At 36.8% G+C, this 23,893-nt stretch overlaps 1 protein-coding gene and 1 pseudogene across 9 annotated transcripts in view; one reads left to right on the top strand and one right to left on the bottom strand.

Moving 5' to 3' along the window:
• Positions 1-23,893, top strand: part of PDE10A (phosphodiesterase 10A) — a 695,790-nt gene that overhangs the window by 494,117 nt on the left and 177,780 nt on the right. For 7 of the 9 annotated variants that reach the window (XR_013159463.1, XM_077120812.1, XM_077120814.1 and 4 more), the window contains one exon: positions 13,811-13,939. Coding sequence is in view for 6 of the 9 variants with exons in the window: in XM_077120812.1 (XP_076976927.1) it covers positions 13,811-13,939 (129 nt within the window). In the remaining 3 variants the exon portion in view is untranslated. Of the gene's footprint in view, positions 1-13,810; positions 13,940-23,893 lie in introns of those variants that run through there. The other 2 variants (XM_077120820.1, XM_077120816.1) reach the window with 2 other exon arrangements.
• On the bottom strand, positions 1,516-2,092 carry LOC143650962 (large ribosomal subunit protein eL14 pseudogene; annotated as a pseudogene).

Raw genomic sequence — 23,893 nt, 5'->3', positions numbered from 1 at the left:
CTGTGCCACATGCACAGTGGAGAATGGGGTGGATGGATGACTGGGCTTACAGACCATTCAAATAGTTAGGAGATTTCAACTTGTGATAAGTGTCTGGTCATATAAAAATAGGTTCCAGGGAGAACAAGGCACTGAATTTGGTGTGTGTGCTAGCAAAGGTGTTTCTGAAGAAACTGCTTTTAATTGGCTAAATGTCTCACTTAGCTGGGTGAAGAATGAAGAGTCAGGGTAAATAGCAGTGAAGAATCTCAGTGGGGCAAGGGCTTGTGTTTGAGAGGAAATGCATGAAGAAAGCATGGGAAAGTGGGGTCATTTGTACTGACGTTCTCCCTTTCATCTTCAAGTCAGGTTTATTTTCAGGGCTAACCTTTGATCCCCACCTGCGGTCGGGATAGGGAGGAGTTCTGCTCTGAAAACGTCTTCACACCTTCTTATCTAAGCCTCAGATTTAGCAGCAGGTTTTTATTTTATAAGTTGACTTAAAATGTGTGAAACATAATTCCTTATTGAAAGTTAACACTGCTCAGTAACATTTTTATTAAAGTATAAGGTAATAAGTGTGGAAAAGAAACAAGCATTTTTGTTTTGAAAAAGAAACAGGCATTTTTATTTTCAGAGGTGAGATCCTGGGGTTTTATCCTTTTTCCGAAACTTATGCTTTTGTGACCAATAGAAAACTAATACAATTATTTAACCTCTCTGTTCTTCGCTTTCTTTTTTTATACTCTGGAGATTTTAATTCTCTTATTTAATTTGAATTTAAATGAGCTAATACATATAAGTGTGTCACATTGTATCATATATAATAAGCATTCAAGTAAGGCCAGCTACTATTAATAGATGCTATTTGTTATTTTCTCTTTTTGGTTGGGGGAAAATAAAATACTTGGCGCACAGGTGCAGGAGAGAGTATATCTCCAGTAGAGAGAAGGTATATACAGTTGAATTTTGAGATTCTGAAAGCAAACTGAAATTTATTCCATTGCTAACCTTCATTTGCTCTTGGAGAAATAAAGGAAGAAGCCTATGTAGTGTATGCAACCTAGAAGAGTGATTACGTGCGTTGTAGAAGTGTGTGTGTGTGTGTGTGTGTGTGTGTGTGTGTGCGCGCGCGTGAGCAACTTAGCAGGAACATTACCATTGAGAAATATGACAGTCCAATGCTGCCAAGTATGACCTGGATTACTTTGTTTTGTTTTAGCATAGCAGATTTTGTTTTTAAGGAACTGACATTCACATATATTACTGTACAGTTAGAGACGTTACTTCCTGTATATCTTTGGGAACTGTTTTTTGAAACTGGTGAGGTTTTAAATAATATATCTGTAGAAACACATTTCCTGTGTGCTTTGAAAATACTATGAAATCTCTGACCATGAAGGGTCTCTCTAGTTGTGTCCTATAACCTCTGAGCTGTAGGAAGATGAACTGCCTGCTGATGTAGCTGGCCCAGTTTTAGAAGCTTTGTTTCTTTGTTTTTTTCAAAAAGAACTTTTATTACTTTTATAACCGTCTCTAATGCTTTCTTGCCAGATGCTTTTGGAGCACGTGCTTTCTGGCAGGAACTTTCTGGGCTGAAGCCTTCTTGCCCACAGTGGTCAGCTTTTTTTGTTGGAACTTGAGCAGCAGCTGCTGCAGGTGCCGCAGTTCCCTTAGCAGCGGTTGCTTTTTTTTGGAGAAGCTTTCAGGAGAGCTGCCTTCTAAGGCTTCTTAACTTCATGCTTAGTTATTCTGTTTCTCATTTTCTTTGCCTTCATGACTTTAAAATGATCAAAATCTGTCATCTTGACTTTCCTTTCTCTGGCTTCAATCTTCTTGGCCCATCTTGTGGCTGCCCATTTTGTATCATACCTGCCTTCTGGCAGGATTTTTGGAAATACTTTTGGCGGGCACTGTGTGGGAACTTGAGAATGAAGTTGTAAAGCTGCATGCATTTGAAAGGCATGGCCTGTCTCCTTCCTGGAGTGCAAGGTCCATCAACTAAAGCCCTGTTCTGATCAATCACATCTACAATCGCGACCAGCAACCTGGCATGAGGCCCAAAGGAGACGGAGGCCACCCGGCCAACCTCCATGAAGTGCCCAAAGGCCATGTAGGTGGCCGCTGGCAAGAAGGAAGCTTTGTTTCTTAAAAAAGATTCTGTCTCAAGTTGAATTGTTAACTGATTCCCCAAAATGTTAATTCTAGTTTTGTCCCCTGGATTCATACACAGAGAAACAAAACAAAACAAAAAACAAACCACTCTTAACCTTTTTTTATTTAATAGCGTTGAGATTGAACAATAATTTCCCCAAGAATTTCATGCTCTCCAGACTAAACATTTGCAGTCACCCATTGCTCATATGACATGCATCTCAGGCCCTTCACAGTTCAGTCTGTTCTTTGACAACTGAACTATTATATTATAGAACAATATTTAATAACATGAAACAGTATTTTTTTTTTTTTTGGTCAAAATTTATCTTATCTTTGAACTAAGACTTTAAGAAGCTGAAAATGATTTAAGTACTGCTCACACCAGGACTAAGTGCAGAGGAAATGGTAAAATCAAGGCAATTATCCTGGTAAATAAAGTTAAAATATCTTTAGTCATATATACTTTAGAATTTTATAAAATAAGATTTCTTCTAATCTAGCTGAGATTAGTTTCAGTGAGATAATGGGAATTTAGTGTTTTCCCTTTTCTCTGATGGGGGAGGGGCAAAGGGTTAGCTGATGAGACACCTCCCCTAGTGTGGGAGGAAAGGATTTTTTTATGGTCAGGAAGACCTGGGTTATGTGTAACCTAAGGTCTCTGTGGATGTGGGAGTTTGGAAGCAGAACTCTTTTTTTTTTAAACATGGGCAGGCACCAGGAATTGAACCCGGGTTTCCAGCATGGCAGGCAAGAACCCTGCCACTGAGCCACCGTGGCCCAGATCTCCTTTTTAAGGGGGAGGAGATGCACTTGACTCTGCCTATGTTTTTTGATGGGTTCTTTAGAAGAACACAGGCAAAGTATTGGGATTTTTCTCCCCAAATCTAGATGGCTGAATTAGTACTTGAAAAATCATCTTTGTTTCTAACAATAGATACTTCAGTACTATGATTATTAATTTAAAAATATTCCTCAGAATGAGGAAAAAAGCAATAATGGTTTAGCTTCTAATTTGAAAGTAATTTTCTAAAGCACTTTTCCATGGATATTGAAATGGTCAGACTTCAGAAATAAAAAAATGCTGGGAGACTTTAAGAAGCTGAAAATGATTCACCCACTATACCTCTCTGTTTTTCCTCTCCGTTTAGTAGGGGTGTGTATTATTTTCAGCCTTAAAATATCTCCAGGTATTTTCTTGTCATCTTTCTGGTGTTTTTTTGCCCTGCTTTGCCTTTATTTCCTCACCTGTTTGCACTAGGCAGTGCTCAGCTGAAGACTTTGCAGCTCTCTCCACTCCTTGCAGATTCATCCTCCCCATTACCCTGCCTTGTAAAGTCCTTGGACTCCCCCCAGACTCAGCTCCTGTCTCTCCTCCCATACTCAACTCCTGTCTCTTTAACTCAGGGAAACTGTTGAGCTCTTTTTTGGGTTCCTTCTCTCGGTGCTATGGCCTGCAAACTCTAGGGTGGGACTAGAGTAGAGAATTTTTATTCTCTTAGAAATGACTGTCCTGTGCCACTGTCTGCTGTCCAGAAATTGTAGTTTGGCATGTGTTTTGTCTTTTTTTTTTTTTAAAGTGCTTCAACTGGGCAGGTAAATCCAGCTCCTGTTATTTTATTATGGACAGAAGTGGAAATCAGTAGTGAGTTCTTCACTTTGTAAGTTAATACAGTTTGTTTAAAGTGTCTAAAATATCAGCAAAATGTTGATGGAAATTTCAGTTACTGCCAAGTAGTAATGATTGAGAAATAGGTATTATTATCTTATTACTACGTTTATAGCCTCTACTTCATAATTAGATTTTAGGGTATTTTCATGTTTTGAATCACTCTTTTACTAATGCATATTTTACACAAATAGTTTACCTGTCAACAAATATATACTGTTAATAGAGCATTTGTTGGGAATTTTCTATATATATGATACTTTCATTGTTTTTTTCTAAGTGACTTTTACAGAGGATCATCTCTAAGCCCAGATACTGTATTTTAGGCTGGATTCTCTCCAGTAGTTCCATTGCTCTTCAACTTTTAGTATTATTCCTTTATGTTAAAATTTTCTGTTTCCTGAAGTATTTTTGAAATTCGAATGAGTAATCTGGTGTGGGTGTATTAGGTTGGATTAGCTGTGTGTAACGCCAGTTATTAGCACTTAGGTAGAAGTGTCTTGATGCTATTAGACAAGTACATTTTGATTGAGGGTGGGAAAAGGTCAGGAGTCTATTGTTAGGAAAGGCAGTTTGGAACCTGGGGTGGCCCTGAGCACAATGAGGAAGCAGGTTATGTCAAGGAAGGAAGAAGGAGAGGAGGGCAGTGACAAAAACAGAGGTGAGGAGAGATCTGCATATACATGTTTTTTCTTAATTTCATTTCCAGGTGTTACAGCTGAAACTGCCTAGGCTTTGTATTCCTACAATATAGTCTTATGTACATGTTGCTTCATATAGCAGTTTTCCATAACTCATTTAAGCATTTACTTGTGCTGTTAGAGGATGGAACTATTTATATTAGTTGGTTTGGCCTGGTGCTTTGGCTGTCTACATCCTTTAAATCATTTAATCATTGTTGGATTGAAGGCATTAAAGACAGTGGTTGTTAAATATTTTCAATATTAAAATATCTAAGTGATACCTTTCTATTTTAACCCTTTTATTCACCCAAAAAGGACTAGTGCAACATAAAAATCCTTTTTTGACAGCAGGAAGTTTTTTAACCCATGTAAAAATATACATTAATTAAAATACTGTATCAGCAAGCTATTGAATACTTATTGTCTACTGTGTACTTGAGTGTTCGGCTGAGTACCAAGGTATACAGAAGTATAAAATATAGTTTGTTATATTGAAAAATTCATAAATATATCTGGCATCTGCATTATTTATCAAACACTACATTACATACACTATTTAGGAGTGTAAACTCAGCCTGATGTCTAAAGTTAGACTGCCTGGGTTTGAATGTTGCTCTACCACTTTGTAGCTTTGTCACCTTGTATCTTGACCCCTCTCTGCTGCAGGCTGTCATTCATAAATGGAGATAAGAATAGCATTAGAGGATAAATTGAGTATAGGGCTTAGAACCGAGCAAAGCCTGCTGCATAGTTGAGTGCTAAAAAATGGTAATTATCATTATGATTCGTACAATACTAATAAGCCAAGCATTGAGTTAGTTGCCAAGTCAGTTGTTTCATATAGGTCTGGTAAGTACTATAAGAGTTTAGAGAAAAGTCAAATAACTGGATATCAGGGTAATCAGAGAAGGCACTGTGAGTAGATGAATTTTGAGCTCTAAATTAGATGATGGCTAAGGGTGGTATAGTTGAAGTGCAAAGAAAAGTACAGGGTGTATAGGAGTGGACATAATCAGGTAGTTCAGAGTAAAGCCAGCTAGTTGGGGCTGGCTTAGAAAATAATTTACGGTAGTCTCCTTGCATTAGGTGTAGAACTTTAGTTTTGATATGGTACATAATGAAATCCCTCTGGGAAGAGGGGTGACATGATATATGTTATTTTAGGCAGTGTTGTATGGAGTAGCATCCTCTAGCAGTAACAGTCTTGGTTCTCTCTGGTGCCTGTTGTATACACCATGATAGAAAGATCAGGTGATTCCATAAACAATCTTTATGTGTTGGTGATTCCCTGATTTATATATTAATACATAAGAATAAAATACACATTCTGTCGTAGTCCAATTCCAAACTATCTTCCCTCCTTCAACCCTGCCATTCTTTGTTTCTGCCATGCTGGATTTGTCACCATATTTTTGGTCACACCAAGCTTTTTAATGACACTGAACCTTTGCATGTCTTATTTTGTTGGCCTAGTATTCCCCTGTCTTCTTAACTTCCCTGGGAAAGCTCCTGTTTATCTTTTAAGATACGGCTAAAGTGTTATCTTCTTGAAAAAGCCATCTTGAACATGGCAAAGTTATTTATTTACTGTGTTCCTACGCCACTTCTTGTCTTTGCTCTGACATGTACAGCTTGCATTGTGCTTTGAATGGTTTTAGCAAAAGGGTGAGCTCTTTGAGTACAACAGCCATGTTCGGTTCACTTTTGTATCTTTAGCGACCAACACAGTGTTTTCCCAAGGGGTTTATGCTTAATGAATTTTGGCAGAACAATAATGGAAGGGATTGATGGTTAGAGGTTTTTAGACTTACTCAGAAAGCACCAAGTAGTGAAGAAGGCCAACTTTATTATGGAGCAGAAGTAATTGGGAAGAAAAAGTCATACTAATAGTAAATAGGCCTTGCGTGACACTACACTATGATGAACCGAAATGACAAGGGTGAGATGAGTTTGATGACTTTATATTTTCAGCTGGATTCCTGGGAAAATGGGGGAGTGATAGTAACAGAAAATGGAAAATTGAGAGCTAAAATGTCTCTCAGATGAAGTGAGAAGGAGATGACTCATTAAGTGTTGACTCAAGATGGAGCATGAAGTGATGGAAGAACATCTAAGGCGAAATTCCCAAGAGTTGGTTGGGTTGATAGTACTGGAGATAAAAAATATATTAAGATAGATGATTCAGATTTTGGTGTCATCCTCATGGATTATTGAACAGAAAGCAAAAGTAAAGAGCATTTAGAAAGTTAGGAAAAGTATTGTATATGACATGAAAGTAATGAAAGGGAGTTATATTAGTTGGGGTTTTCTAGGGAAGCAGAACTTACAGGAGGTATCTATTAACATGAGATTTTTAAAGCAATTGTCATACACACCTGTAGAGATAGGTAAGTCCAAAATCTGTAGGGCAGACCATAAGCTGGGAACTCCAGTGAAGGTTTTTGATGACTTTCCCAGAAGAAGCTAGCTGGCTGAAGTAGAGATGGAAATTCTTCTGACTGCTGAAACCATGACTTCCCCTTTTAAAGCCTTCAACTGATGGGATGAGACTTCTCTCACTGTTGAAAGCAATCTTCTCGGTTGATTGTAGATGATATCAGCCATAGATACAATACACTTTGTGGTAGTTAGAATCAGTTGTCAACTTGGCCAGGTGAAGTTACCTAGCTCTGTGGCTGTGGACATGAGCCAATGGTACGTGAATTTCACCTATTGCTCATTACATCTGCAGTCAGTTAAGAGGTGTGTCTGCTGTAATGAATGATGTTTGATTTAATTGGCTGGTGCTTAAATGAGAGAGTTTAATGTAGCACACCCCGAGCAGCTCAGCATACCTCATCTCAGTGCTCGCGTCTCAGCCCAGGCCTTTGGAGATGGGGAAAGTTGTTGGAACCCAGAAGCCTGGCAAGAAGGCCAGCAGAGATCACCCTGTGCCTTCCCATGTAAGAAAGAACCTCAGTTTAAAGTTATCTGCCTTTCCTCTGAAGAACTAACGAAATAAATCCCCTTTTATTAAAAGCCAATCCATCTCTGGTGTGTTGCATTCCAGCAGCTAGCAAACTAGAACACACTTACTGATGATTTACGTCCACAAATTATCCTCACAGTAACAGTCAGACCAATGTGTTCTTTTTTTTTCATGGAAGAACTTATTTCTATGTATAGTGTTAATTGGTGGGACACATGAGTCTATACAACCTCTTTCAATCATGTTCATCTTCAATATGGTAATGTTACTTATAGACTGACTAGTGAATTACCTTCACTTGTATCTATTCTTTTACCATTAAGTTCAACCTCATTGGCTAACTGTTCACCCATCTCAAGTTTCTGTGTATCTCTAGGTCCCCTATATTCTATATTATAAGCCTCTGATTTTACCTTTACTCTGGTCTTAAAAGTGGAATCTTACATTATCTATCCTTTTGTGTTTGGCTTATTTCACTCAACATTATGGCCTCAAGGCTTATCCATCTTGTCATGTAGTTAAGGACATTGTTTCATCTTACTGCTGCATAATATTCCATTGTATGCATATATCACATTTTGTTAATCCATTCGTCCATTGATAGGCACTTGGAATGTTTCCATCTTTTGGTGATTGTAAATAGGGCTGCTGTGAACATCAGTGTGCAAATGTCTGTTTGTGTCACTGCTTTCAGCTCTCCTGGATATATACTGAGTATTAGTATTGCCAGGTCATAGGGCAACTTGATATTTAGTTTTCTGAGGAACCAACAGACTGTCTTACATAACGGCAGTATGATTATACATTCCCAGCAGTGCATAAGTGTCCCAATTTCTCCACATCATCGCCACCATCTGTAGTTTCCTGTTTTTTAATAGCTGCCATTATTATTATAGGTGTGAGGTGGTGTCTCACTGCAGTCTTGATCTGCATTTCCCTTATAGCTAATGAGAATGAGCATATCTTCATGTGCTTTTTTAGCCATCTATATTTGCTCTTCAGAAAAATGTCTATTCCTATCTTTAGCCCACTTTATAATTGGGTTGCTTGTTCTTTTGTTGTTCATTTATATGATTTATTTATGTATACAGGATATCAAACCTTTATCCGATGTGTGATTTCCAAATATTTTCTCCCATTGATTTGGGCTGCCTCTTCACCTTTTTGACAAAGTCTTTTGAGGCACAAAAGATTTTGAGGAATTTCCATTTATCTATTTCTTTTTTTTTTTTGGTGTGGGGGTGCATGGTCTGGAAATTGAACCTGGGTCTCCTACATGGAAGGTAGGCATTCTAACCACTGAACTACCCATGCACCCTCTATTTTTTTCTCTTTGGTTGCTTGTGTTTTGGGTGTAAAGTTTAGAAAGCTACTTCCTGTTGCTGGGTCTTGAAGATGTTTCTCTATGTTTTCTTCTAGAAGCTTTATGGTACTGGTTCTTATATTTAAGTGTTTGATCCAGTTTGAGTTAATTTTTGTATAGGGTGTAAGATAATGTTCCTCTTTCATTCTTCTAGTTCACCCATGCCCATTTATTAAAAAGACTGTTTTGATCCAGTTTGGTGGATTTGGGGATCCTGTCAAAAACTGTTAACCATAGATTTGATGGTCTATTTCTGCACTCTAGATTTGATTCATCTTTGTGCCAGTACCATGCTCTGTTGACTACTGTGGCTTTATAATAAAATTTTTAATGTATATTTCAATTTATTTTATTCATATTTGTTAAATATTCCTCCTATCAAAGTTACACCTTGTATAACCACTTTACCCCCAAATTCCCACAGGACCAATTATTATACCATTAAGTCTTATATGACCAATAAGTCATTGGACATATTTGATAAAACATAGAAGCAGAGATAAATGATATGTACTTTGGAGCTTCTTGATTGGGAGCATAAACATTTATGACTGTTATATCTTCTTAGTGAATGGACCCTTTAATTAGTATATAGTGTCCTTCTTTGTCTCTTATGATGTCTTTAGATTTTAAGTCTATTTTGTCCAATATTAGTATAGCTACTCCTGCTTTCTTTTGGTTACAACTTGTGTGGAAAATCTTTTTCCATCCTTTCACTGTCAATCTATTTGTATCCTTGTATCTAAGATGAATCTCTTATAAGCAGCATATACTTGGATTATATTTCATAATCCATTCTACTAATCTGTATTCTTTTTCCTCATTTTCTTTTTAACCTAACTGGTACTCTTCAATTCTGTGCCCCCCTCCAGACTTCCCTCTCTTGTCTTTTGTTTTCAACTAGCAGAACTCCCTTTAGTATTTCTTGTAGGGTTGGTCTCCTGTTGACATATTCTTTCAGATTTTTGTTTGTGAAAATTTTTAATCTCTCACTCAGCTTTTTTATTTATTTATTTATTTTTAGCATGGGCAGGCTCTGGCAATCAAACTTGGGTCTCCAACATGGTAGAAGAAAATTCTGCCACTGAGCCACCATTGCACTGTCCTCCTTCAGTTTTGAAGGACAGTTTGGCTGAGTACAGAATTCTTGGCTGGAATTTTTTCTATTTCAGTTTCTTAAATATATCATTCTGTGCCTTCTTGCCACCATGGTGCCAGTTGTGTAGTCTGGGCTCAATCTTACGTAGTTTCTCTTCTATGTAGTAGCTTGTTTTTCTCTTGCTGCTTTCAGAATTTTCTTCTTCTCTTCAACATTTGACAGGCTGATTAGTATATGTCTTGGGGAAGACCTGTTTGGACTTATTCTATTTGGAGTTCATTGAGCTTCTTTGATTTGTATATTTATGTCCTTTATAAGGGCTGGGAAGTTTTCCCCCATTATATCCTCAATTAATCTTCCTAGCCCCTAACTCTTCTCTTCTTCTCTGGGACACTGATAATTCTTATATTTGTGTGCTTTTGTTTTGTCCATCTTTTCCCTGAGATCCAATTCAAATTTTTCCATCTTTTTTGTTGTTTGCTCTTTTGTTTCTTTGAAATCAGATGTCCTACCTTCTAATTCATTTATTTTTCCTTCTGCCTCTTCAAATCTGCTGTTGTGTGTTTCTAGTATGTATTTTTTGATCTACAGCCTCTTTAATCTCTGTGATCTCTGCTATTTTTCTAATCTTTCAAATTCCTCTTTATGCTCTTCTAGTGTCTTTGTGATCTCCTTTGCGTCATTAGCCATCCCATTTATTTTATTTAGTACTGTATATGAAGATGTTTGATTAGTTGTTACAGAATTTGTGTCTCCTCTGGTGTTTCAATTTGGTTATTAGGCTGGGTTGTATCTGTTTGCCTCTTCATATGTTTAGTGATCTTCTGTTGTCTTTGGGGCATGCAAGTATCTTGATAGGGCTACTTTGGATGTTGATTTCCTTCAGTAGTCTAAAGCTTTGTATTTGCAGGACATGTGTGGAGCAGGATGTAGGGTGTGGGGAGGGGTTCAGCAGTGCGATGATGGGTTGTGATGCAGGTATATACACGGGTTGGGGACACTACACTGGTCTGTAAGCATGGGGTGTGGGTAGCAGGGATGCGGAGGTGTAGTGTGGGGGCCATGTGGGTGAGGTGCAACTCAGGCAGGCTTTGAAGTGCAGGAGCAGGGTGCGGCATAGGGGACACAGAGGTAGGGTGCTGCAAGGGGCTGATGGAGGTGCTGAGTGGATGTTCTGGAGCTGGAACATGGGCAGGATGTGAGTGGGTGTGTGAAGCATGTGGGTCGTGGGTGTCAGGGTGTGGGGTACACGGCTCAAAGTCAGGACACAGGGAGGTTGGGGCACATATGTGTCCTTGTATAAGGGGTGGGGCCAAGGGAGGCCGGGATGTGGATGTGCAAGTATGTAGGGCTGGGGCAGTTGTCACAGAGGTTGTGAGACATACATCAGGGGTGCGTGATGATGAGTGGGGCCCTGGCATGGGTCCATAGGTACAGGGGTAGGGTGGGGTAGGGGTGCCTGCTTGTGTGGGGTAGAGGCTGTGTGTCTCAGATGTGCACAAGAGCACCTGCCGAGTGTAGAAGAAGGGTAATTGTGCAGTGTGGTGGGGCAAGGGTGTGCACGTGTGTGGAGCAGGGGGGTTGAGTGCAGGGGTAAGAGGTCTGTGCATAGATATATGGGTGGCTGGCAGGGAGGATGTTGCTGTGCTGGTGCATGGGTCTAAGGGATGGGCCCCTGCTGCACGTGTGCAGAGCTCAGGGACAGTGGGGTGAGATTATGCCTCCGTGGGCTGGGGACAGTTGTGACCAGATGCACAGGTCAACACTTGCCCAGAGGTGAGGGGTCATGGCGTAAGAAGTGGGCATGTGCGTGGGCATGTGTCTGGGGCGCCAGATGCTTGTGTGCACGTGCACAGAGCTCAGGGTGCTGCTTGGGGTTGAGCGAATGTATGGATTGGATTCACTTGTGGCTTGGGTATGAAGGTGAGCGCCTGCCGGGGGCAGTGGGGGTCGAGCGGCTGGCTACAGGTGCATGGGTCTAGGGTAGGGTGGGGCAAGACTGTGCAGTTGTGCAGGAGAGATGTGTCAGGCTAGGACAAGCTTGGCTCATGCAGGGTTTGAAGGTGCCAGGTTGTAGGGTGGGGACACGGGGATGGAGATGCACGGGGTGTGTGTGGGAGTGGGGGCGGGTGTGCTTGGAGCATGGTGGGGGGGCCTGTGGTGAGGTTCAGGTGCATGGGGTATGGGGGGAATCGCGGGTTGTGGAGCGGGGGTGGCATCTTCCTGGTCCTCTCCCGGTCCATGCACCCCTGAGGGCTCCAGGCCTCTGTTTGAAAATGGGCGCATTAGGCTGTTTGCACTAGCTGGACAGTCTCCAGTTCTCTGCGTCTCAATTCTGCGTTTTCAACCAGGGCCTCCCTATGTGGTAGAAGACTGTCCCAGTCACTTACACCCTGGAATTGCTCTCCCTGTCTTTTTTCTGTCACGTCTCTAGCAGTTCTTTGGAGCAGGGGTGAAGTGGACCTATCCTATTGCGCCATCTTCCCAGAACTCCCCAATGCTTTCTTCACCAAATAACTGGGTACCATAAACTTATCAAGTTGACACATGAACTTAACTATCACAAGAATTTTCAGAAGGATTCAAGTGTAAGCTCTGTGAAACGTGGAGGACATAAGAGTATGAAATATACCTTTTCTTAAAGGTGTATTATGCTGTCATCTACTTAAACACTCTGTACCTTTTGGCTTGGGTACTATAGCTTGCTCTGGGAGGAGATCACTCAGTTGCTTTAATGAGTCTCTTATCTTTTGTGCCTTGAAGGATTTCTCAAATTGAATTTTACACCACTGGGGCTCTTTTGCTGGGTGAATGGACGAGAGGTGGTCTCATGTTTGTTTTCTCTAAGACAACTGTATTAAATATAAGTTTAAATTGAAACTTTTAATACTTATTTCATTGAAAGAATTCATTTGCTTTCTTATCTCTAGCATTCTGTTTCAGAATCGTAACAGTTGTAACTTTAGTTCCCAGTAGAATTAATTAACACTTACGTATTCTGTGCTTTGTCTGTTTGTGAAAACAAGCAGCCTACTCCCTGGAGTCATCAAGATATGTTTCCTTTTTTTTTTTTATCTGTGTCTTGAAGTACAATATTCTGTTGCCTTTTTCACCTAACCATCCCCAAGGAAGGTAGTTTGATTGAAATAATTCACGGGGAAGATACAGTTGTACTAACTGTAATAAATAATTACCATCACTGAGCAATAATTCTTCATGGCTTGTTTTTCATGTGGGGTTGTTTAACATAATAGCATACTGATATCAAGCAACAATTTGAAAACATACTTTTTACATGTTTGATATGAAAACGTGTAAAAGTGCTTTCTTTGAAAATCTCTGGACATTCAACAGTTATCATTAGACAATGAAAATGATTTCAGTAAAGTTGAGTACATACATAAATGATCAGTGAACCTATGCCAAGATTGTTCCGGCCCGAACATTCATTGTGTCTTTGGGTTTAGTGCCACTGAGAAAACGGAGGATTTGGGTTGTGTAGCAAGGAAAGATTATTTATTTATTTACTCATTAACCTTTTTTCTTTTAAGCACTTATAGCATGTTAGTGCTAGATTCTTCTGTTTTCTTCAGTTGCTAGAGTTTCACTTGCTTTGAATAGTAAATCTATGAAGACTACTTCTAAAAAAAAGTCTATGTACTTTGTAAGACCAGATTGTGTAACACTGGCTCACAATGTGGGATACTTCTAATGTAACATTGAAATTTACGGTTGGAAAAAGTAACATGTAAAGTTTAAGATTGCTGAAGTTCTAACTTCATATTTTTATAGTTAATGTTTTAAATCAGTCATAACATAATGTCATTATTTTGTCTTTAATGTATATGAAAAGATCATTTAAGGTAAATTTTATTCTTTTCATTTTTTTTTACAGGTTTGACAGATGAAAAAGTGAAGGCATATCTTTCTCTTCACCCCCAGGTATTAGATGAATTTGTATCTGAAAGTGTTAGTGCTGAGACTGTAGAAAAATGGCTGAAAAGGAAAAACAACAAGCCAGAAGGTAAGATTTCATTCAGATTGAATAGTGACTCATTTCAAGCCAACTTTTTCCCTAGCTTCTAGTGGCATTTAATACATGCTAGAAAATGAAATCTGAATTACATAAATATCGGCATTTTAATTCTATCTGAGTTTTATTCTGTCAAATAAGATAACTTAGAGTAAGTTAGAATGCAGGGAACTGAATACAAAAGAATGATACTTGATTTAAGAAAAAAATACAACCTGAAAAATCTTGAAAATTAAGTTGGTTTGGACATGACTGTATTGAGGAATGCAGAATTCAATATTATAATTGATTTTATTTAACAGTTATTATTATAAAAATATTCTCTTTGCATAGATTTCAAAGATTTACTGTATTTTACAAAAATAATTTTTCTATGTGCATAATAGGGAAAGAACTTTTAACTTTGCATTAGAATTCCCATTCACACTCATAAGCTTTACAGAGAAACTTTGCAGTCATTAAAGCTTTCAGTTTCAGAGAAATGAGAAAAATAATGAATAGAGAGTCACAATTTTATGTTTTGGGGCTCTTTACTAAGATCTCAAGCATACTTTAAAATTTTTTGTACCTTTCTATGGGGAGGGTTCCCTTTGTATGCTGTTCTCTTATTCCCTAAAATGCCTTTATTTCTAAAGCAGAGATGGCTTATATTTATGAAAAAAGAAATGTGGACTCAAAAGAGATGTGAGGGTGCATGGTAGTTCAGTGGTTAGAATGCCTGCCGTTCTTGTGGGAGACTGGGGTTTGATTCTCCGACCATGCACCGCGTCCCCCCCCCCCCAAAAAAAAGAGAGAGATATGGAGTCAAAAAATTTCCTTCACAAATTGAACATATATTAACACATTGGATTAAATATTGTAGTGTAATTTAAATTTTAAATGAATTTATAATTGGCCAAATTCAGCTTCCCATTTATGCATACATTATAGTGGCAATCAATTTATATGTATATAATTTTAACTTCTACACTTACAAGTATAAAAAGTTTGCACTGGTTGGAATTATTTTTAGTGTAACAGAGATGCTATACTGAAAAGTACAAAAGTGATCTGAAATGTTATAATGTTGGGAATGTAAGTGATTTTCCTCACTCTCGTTTTAAAGTTTCTGTAATGTTCTTATATAATTGTCATAATAAAAAAAGAAGTAACCTTTTTATAATTGTTTTATTACTGAAACACCAAACAGTTTTTCAAGTAGATATACATACATATGAGTGTGTGTGTGTGTGTGTGTGTGTGTGTGTGTGTATTTATGTATGGATTGAGTGGGAGGGAGAGGGGCAAGAAAAGGAGAACTATTAAGTCAGAGACAGCTATATTCTTCTCAAAATAATTATAGCATTTATTATCAGGAGCAGTGCTTGACATAGCATCTTTCTCTGTGCCTCTGCCTCAACAATTCAAAAGCAGTTTAAGATATTTGATATTTTCAAAAATGTGACTGAGATGCAAATTTCAACTTGTTAAATAATGTGAGAGAATATATAAGATACAAAATGGAATGGAGTTCAGTAGTCCATTGAGCACTTTTTGCTGTGTATTGGTAGGCAGAAAGCTTAAAATTTAGAGAATGAGTGGTCTATTTCAGTTCAACTACAATAAGAATTACAATGTATCAATATGGTGAGCATTTTTTTCTAAGACATTTCACATATGTTAACACTTTACTTCTGATTAACATTAATTAAGGGATGGTATAGTTATGTTCATTTGGCAGATGTTAAAATTGAGCTCAAGGACTCTAAAGGATCATTGAATGTATGCATCGATTTCTCAATGGAATCACCACCTCAGTAACTGTGAGCTCTCGCTATAGGCTACAGTTATGTGTTTATATCTCTCACCTAACAATGCACCTGGCACAATGTAGGGGTTCTATAAATATTTTTTGAATGAATGAATTTGTAAATTAAGCAGGGTTAGATTCTGTAATACCAAGTGAAACCAGTATGACACTTGGAGCTATGCTTCTTTATATTATGCCTAACACAGAGCTATTTCTATGCTTATCTTTTCATATTCATTTAAGAGCTTCTTGACATAAAGGATTATAGAATATGTATTTTTAAATCCCTCAGGGTATCTTGTGTTTCCATTCATTCAGCAAAGTATATGTTAAGCACCATTTATATTCTGGCATTACTAAGTTTTTAAGGAGTTCACAGTTTAGCAAATAGAAAAAAGAGTTGTAAGTAGCTGCTTCCTTTGAGTTAGTCATACAGTGGGGTTAAGCATAGTCTAAAATTGCAGTTTCCAGGTCAGGGTAGTCTTATGGAGAGGAGAGAACCATGATGAATGAATCACTCAGTTTTGCACTAACAAAGAAAAGGGACTTTGAGGAAAGGTGGACCACACATATTTTTAGTTATTTGTTCAGTGTAACTTTTTTGCTTTTGTACCTGTATTAGCTAGGGTTCTCTAGAATCAGCAGTAAATAACCATAGATACAAAATTTATAAAAGTATTCTCACATAACTTTTGAGGAATTTTGAGTCTAAAATCCGTAGGGCAGGCTGTGAAGCTGATGACTGATGAAGGGTCTGGACGAACTCCACAGGAGAGGCTCTCCGGCCAAAGCAGGAAGAGAGACTCTCTCTTTTGAATCCTCCTTAAAAGCCGTCCAGTGATTAGATTAAATGTTACTCATTGCAGAAGACACTCCCCTTGGCTGATTACAAATACAATCAGCTATGGATGTAACCAGCGTGATCATGATTTAATTCTATGAAATGTCTTCCTAGTAACAGACAGGCCAGCACTTGTCCAACCAGACAAACAGGCACCACTACTTGGCCAAGTTGACACATGAACCTGACAATGACAATACGTTTTTTTCCATTTCAAATGCATAAAACTCTATTGTCAGTTGAGAGATAGATTGCCTTTAAAGGTTGACCTCTGAACCTAAATTCCAAACACACAGTTTTCAAATAACATTTAGAATGTGGAGATCGCCTTTATTCCTTTTATAACTTGTACCCACATTAAGGCTTGTGAAGCCTCTGAGCAGAGTATAATAGCCCAGAATTATTTTAAAAAGGTTTCATCAAAAAAAGATCCTTTCATTTGGGAAGAACTTAGGAAATCATCTTATCTAGATCACAAACTGTTTCACTAAATATTTTTATGCTAATTTTTGTGCAGGGTAAATTTGACTGGCCCAGGGTGTACTCTTCAAGACTCAGCTCATGAAACTAACCTTTATACAAATAAACAAAATATAAAATTATTAGTAAGAAGCTTTAGGGGATAATGAAGAGCCACCCTTTGTACCACTTGTAATAAATAGCATTTAAGATGAAACACAATTTCTCACCCCTGTCGTCCTTCCAATACTTCATATATGTGGAGAAGTAAGTATGAATTACTGTAACTATCAGCAATGCCCTTTTTTTGGCTTCTAATGTGAAAAATTCTTAGTTAACAACATTGGTGGTATTGGAAAGGGTGTGTGAAGACATGAGCCTCTTGGAGGTCAGCGTGACTATTCTTGGCATCTTTTGGTATTTAAATAATATTTAAAATGTGTGGAGCAATTTTTAACAAAACAATGTAACTGTATTATTTATTTCCAAAAGGGAAGTTATGTGGTACCGAGGAGGGTAGTTGATTGAACTCAAATAATTTTCGAATTGTGAGTAGCAGTGTCATGTTTTATGACTAGTACTTATTATTATTATATTTCTATGTCTGAAATATTTACTAGCAAGCCTATCAGTATCAATGTACTGATGAATAACTTCAAGTAATGAGTAAGGAAAATATTGGTGCTGTCAATTGCCTCAAATATTTTTTCAATAAATATATGTATTCCCTTTTTTTAACTCAAAGAATGCAATTTCAATATGCTTTCCCTCCTTTCCATGAGTCTAGAAATGGGATTGAATTTTAGATATTTCATACTTAGAATAAATGGAATTTAAATCATGTCCCTTTAATCTTATTATTTAATAGTCTAAATATAGCTTAAATACCATTTACACTGTTTAATATATAACAGATTGTTTCTACATTTATGTATAATATAGTGGGATATTATATTAATGGACCATGGATTACTTTGTCAAAGTATGCAGTGTTGGAAGGTTTTAGTAAGGAAGGAAACCAATAAACCGTGTGTTAACTATTTGTAAATATCATGAAAAAGAAGAAAAAGTACATCCTGCAGTGGTTTGCTTGATGCTTAGTTTTGAGCACTTCCTCTTTTTTTTTCTAACGTCAACTTTATCACATAGATATTTTCACATGTTGTTTTTTGTAAAGGAATCAGAAAATGTGTTGAATGATTTGAATTATGAATTCATAGGAGTCTACCGTCTGGTAACTGGGAGGGAGGATAAAGTGATATTAACTCATCTTTAAACAGTCATTTGATATATTCCATTAGTTCTGTTCATTATTTATTCATATTATCATAAAGTTGTATCTTTAATTTTTATTCTTTTTGAGAATGTTTGGCCAAATTACTGAAGTGGGTTGTCTCTTACTAGTAAGGCTCCATAGCAATCCAAGCAAATTGATTGGGATTTTGATAGTATTAAAGATTGTCACATCATCACCGATATTGGTAGTGTTTGTGAAACAAATTTAAATAAATATAATAGTTTTGTTATACACTAGATTGATTGCTGAAGCATTCTTCTATAGTAGCTATAATGTTCTTATCAATGTAGTAATTATCTATGCATGTAAAATAATTATTACATTTCTTAAGTAAAAATTTGATTTAGGGGGGTATAAGGGTAGTTCAATGGTAGAATTTTCACCTGCCATGTGGAAGATCCATGTTTGATTCCCGGTCACAGCACTTCCCCACAAAACAAGCAAACAACAAACAAACAAACAAAAAGTCAACAAATGGTGCTGCAGTAACGGGATAACTCACATGGAAAAATAATGCAATGTGACCCCGCCATACAGCATACAATTTTTTTTTTTTTAATTTAGGAGGGAGTCTCCATAGTGAAAATATTATGAGTTATGGAATTTGTATACCATGTTTTCATTGGTTTGTCTTTTAATATAAGTAAGTATTTACTAATTTCAGAGGTTGGAGAAAAAAGATGATTAGTAAAACTAGTATTTCTGTTTAATAGAATTCTTTTCAGTATTTAAAAATTGTTTCAGATAATACAGATTTAAAAAAAAATTACAGTTAAAACTTGTGAAAGGCAAGTGGTAGGGTTGTTTCTCTCTTTTAAAAAAATATATCCCTTACAGAACTTCATGAAGATTTAATGATTAGCGGAATTATTTCACATAGGATTGAATAATCATTTCTAGAAACATCTATTTGAGTGGCTGGTTGCATGTGAATGTGACCAGGTGCTAATCCTTTTTTGTGGTTACTCATTCAGTAAATTAACTGAATTAAATTAACAAATTACTCATTTGTCAATTAACAAATAGTTATTGAGTAAATACTATAGTACATGACTGTAGAATAAGGCATATGAACTGGCTCTCCTCCAGAAGGTTACTTGCTTTTGGTGAGGATGGATAAAAACGTATAAGCAAATAAAGAAATAAGTCTATTTGAGTATTTGATGACTATGTGCCGATATTTTTTAAAACATCTAGCACAATGTCTAGCAAATCGGGATTTTGAGTAGAATGAAATAGTTTTAGATTTAAAACTCAACATTGTCTTCTTTCAATCAGCCAGACTGTGCTTATCCACTGAGCCCCTGCTATTTTTCTGTCATGCCCCAGGGTCTTTGTAAGTCACGGGAGCAGTATTTAGTGTGTTTACTGCTCTTAATGGACTTATAACCTCATGGGAGAAAGAAGATATGAAACCATTAGAGAGCAGCCACTGAGGGCATATGATCAGGTGTGAAATGGTGTGGTATAGATGATCATACAAACAGCAAGACATTGAGAACTGAGCTTAAGACATGTAAACACGGGGAGGGTCTTTTTTATAGGAGTTGGGTCTGGATCTGAATCTCAAAATGGGTTCCTCAGGCCAGAGAAATGAGCATTTCTTTGGGACTAGTTAGAAGCGCCACTGGAATGTCTCACCCTCACTTGCTGAACGAGAAACTCTTCCCATGGAGTCCAGTGATTTTTTCTCGAGCTGTCCAGGCAATTCTACTGCATTCTAAAGTTTGGATGCCATTGTTCTAGACGTTGGGGTTCTGTGGAAGAGTAAGTGGGGTGCTCCTGTTAGCCCGGGGAGCTACACCAGCAAAGGCAAGTCTGCTGACTCCCCACGATTTGTTTTTGGGCCTGAAAACGGTAGGGTTTGGGTAGGGGGAAATATTTTGGTAGAAACAATTTGATAGAAAGCAGTAGATTGGTTTGAAGCAAGTTGGCTTAAGTGACAGTTTGGTTCAAACAATAGATTGATTCAATGAGTATGTTCAGTCACTCCTTTAAAAATTTTTTTAGGAGTTTTTGGTAGTTTTGGGAATTTTAATATGCTGTGGGATAGATTCTACATCTTGAAATGTGGAATCTGTTTTTCTTATTTTAAGAATGGAAGAAAGTACTATTAAATTTTTGTTTCTACTCCCACTTTATTTTAGCTATTTATTTGTGTTCTGCATTGATTGTAATAGAAAAGTGGAAACAATATAAACATCCAAAATAGATGTTTAATTGATTAATAGATTTAATAAAGTATGGTGGTGAGTTGCAAAAGCATATATAAAATTTCTTTTTTGCAAGATAATCACACATTAATATATCACATAAACAATAAGATATATTTTATTGTGGCTGTTTTGAATTTGGTGGATGTATGTGGGTGGTTTATATTCTTCTTCCGTATGTCATTTTTTTTTGTATGTCACTTTTTAAATAAAAACACAGAAGAAACATAAAGAAGGCAAGCATTGAAATTTTTCTTATTATGGAAGTTTTTCCCCAACCTTCAATAATTTAAATTCATCTTAAACCTGTTATGCCTTCTCTTTTTAGCTAGTTTTCCATTTTTTTGTGTGTATGTGGAGAATTTAATTGACAATACCCTGTCATTGGCCATTTTTTTCTCTTCTGATAAAATACTATCACTGTACATTTAGCTTTTTACATAGGAAGTTGGTGGCAGAACTAGGGTCTAGAAAAGCACAGAGCTCACTTTTGTTTTTAAAGTCCTATTTTATGTTTACTTAAGTAATTCACTTTACTTGAATTAATCAAATATCTACCAGGTGCTTAGCATTTACTAAGAATTGAATATAAAGTAATAAACTATGTGGATAGTATGAATTCAGTTTTAATGGAGTTCCTGTTCTAAGCAGGACAAAAAATAATTAGACCAAATGATTTAAATCACGTATAACATGTCCTGTTATGAAAGGTCAGTGTGCAGTGAATGGATGTAACAAGAGTATCTTATCTGACCTGGGTTTACGGAAGGGCTAGAAGGCAGTTGAACTTAAGCTGAGAGTTGGCTAGATAGAAGGGAAGGTTGGAATAGATGGAAAGGCTCAAAAGCAAGAAGGGCTTTCTTGGAGCATTTTGGAAGAAGAGGATGGAGAAGTGGTCAAGGACTTGATCGTACAGGACCTTTTAGGACATGTTTAAGGATTTTGGACTTTACCTTAAGAGCGAAGTAAAATTATTGAAAAACAAGTTTGAAGGAGATTTCATAAGATGTATTTGGAATATATCATCATAATTTATAGTATCTGGAAAATTCAGTGACATTTCAATCTTCCCTGAAGATTGTTGCCTTCCCAGAAATCCATCAGCATGCTTGTTTGATAATATGATGTGTATCAACTGGTGACTTGCAGATGGTTGAACTCAGTTTATCAATCTTTTGAAATTGAAATAAAAACCATTGTGTATCTGTATTATTATTGTGAAATAGCAAGAAATAAAGTTTTGCTGGAAATTTTTTCTAGAACTTTCATGACTTTCATATTTTTAAGTAGATTAAATAATAGATTTAATCTATTCAATAATAGATTAAATTGGTCTTGGCCCAATTTAAAAATTGAAAGTCAAACATTAGCGTATTTGGAGAGACACACATATTGGGTGACAGAGATTCAGGAAAAAGGAAAGCTCTCACTTCTAATCTGTGTAGCTTATAAAACATTATCTGTCTGGAATGACACATACGGTACAAAACACTGAGCAGAGACACAATAGACTAGTGATGGTTCTCAGACTTCCAAAACGGTTGAACACAAATGCTCAAAATGATGAAGGGAATGATTTATCCAAGAGTAATTATTAGCATTTGATATGAACATATGAATGACTGTTCTTACAGCCTTGAATTTTTTCTAGGTTAAGTCAGTGAGAACACTCAGATTTCTATTTGGTCTATAATTGTCCTTAACTATAGTCCCTATTCAGCTTTCTATACCTGCTTTTACTGTGAGGCTAAGAAAAGTAGTTTCTAGGGCCATGGTGGCTCAGCAGGCAAGAATGCTTGCCTGCCATGCCAGAGGACCCGGGTTCGATTCCTGGTACCTGCCCATGTAAAGTAAAAAAAAAAAGAAAAGTAGTTTCTAGAATAGGACCTAATGGAACTTTCTTCATAAACTGACTGCTTTATATAACATTGTAATACAAGGAGAGAAATGTTATATTACTAGAAACGTTAAATTACACATATATATATGACTTTAGTTCTTTGTGATATTCTAAAGGGGAAGTTAGAAGAGATATTAGACACAATTTTAAATTTTTCTTCACATTGAAAATAATGATTTTATTTTATAATATTTCCCCATACTTATTCGAAAATTTAATATGTGGCATATATTTAAATTATCTTTGATTTGAGAATTACAAATCTGTTGCCTAGTACAATATAGCTCTCTAAATATTGAATGAAGGAATACACAAGTTAAATTTTGACATCCAGAGTTTCAGTAAAGCTGGGATTTACTAATAATATAAATCAATCAGACCTTTATGAAAGTAGTACCTGACTCATAAACATGAATAGATTAAAGAATGAATGAGTGAATGAAGTGAAGCCCATGAGGTTGCACAAATTCCCTGCACTTTCTATAAGAAGAAAAATTTTCAAAATAATTTTTTATCTTATTAAGGGGGGTGGTCAAAAAGGAGTTTAACAGGAAAGAATAGGTGTTGGAGAAGCTATTAAGGATAAAAAGTATATTTATTTACTCAATAGAAAAAAACAGCAGAGATCTCAGAGTAAAGAATTATACATTTTGTATTAAAGAGTACAATTTGTATAAAATATTAAATTTTGCCAGTAATAATAGCAAATGCTTATGTAGATCTTATTTGCCAAGTACTATCCTATATGGTTTAGGTGTATCAATTCAATTAATATTCACAACAGTATTATGAGAAGGATATTATTATCATCAACCCCATTTTACAAATGTGAAAACTGAGGCAAAGAGCTATCAAGCACTAGAGTTGGGATTTGAATACAGGTATTTTGGTCTCATAGTCTGTACTTGTTTCAGTTTCCTAGGCTGCTCAAAGCAGATACCATGAAACAGGTGGCTTTAAACAATGGTAATTTATTAGCTTATAGTGTGAGGCCATGAGAAAGTCCAAATCAAGGCATCATCAGCCCAATACTTTCTTCCTAGAGGCCTGCTACCTACGATCCTTGACTCCTCTGCCACATAGCCAGGCACATGGCAGCCTGTACTCATCTCTCCCTTCTCTTCCAGGTTTCATTGCTTTCAGTTTCTTGCTTCTGTGGCTTTCTTTGTCTCTATTCATCCTGTTCGTAGGGGACTCAGTAATAGGCTAAAGGCCTATCCTGAAGGAAGTGGATCATACTGTATATAACCTCATCAAAACACCTTATTTCTCATGGATTAGTTTTAAGGATCATATTGTCTTTTGGGGTAAATACAGCTTCAAACTACCACAGTACTCTTCACCATTACACTATTTTCCTTTGCTCAGTCAGGTCAACATATGGAAGAATGAGTCTTGAGATGAATTCCAAGTCTTGTGTACCCTAAACCATCCCTCTGAAAGCAC

This window comes from Tamandua tetradactyla, chromosome 11, assembly GCF_023851605.1.
Source record: "Tamandua tetradactyla isolate mTamTet1 chromosome 11, mTamTet1.pri, whole genome shotgun sequence".
In the NCBI taxonomy this organism is placed as follows: Eukaryota; Metazoa; Chordata; class Mammalia; order Pilosa; family Myrmecophagidae; genus Tamandua; species Tamandua tetradactyla.
Note: the sequence above shows the minus strand (reverse complement) of the source record. Positions and strands in the feature narration are given on the sequence as shown.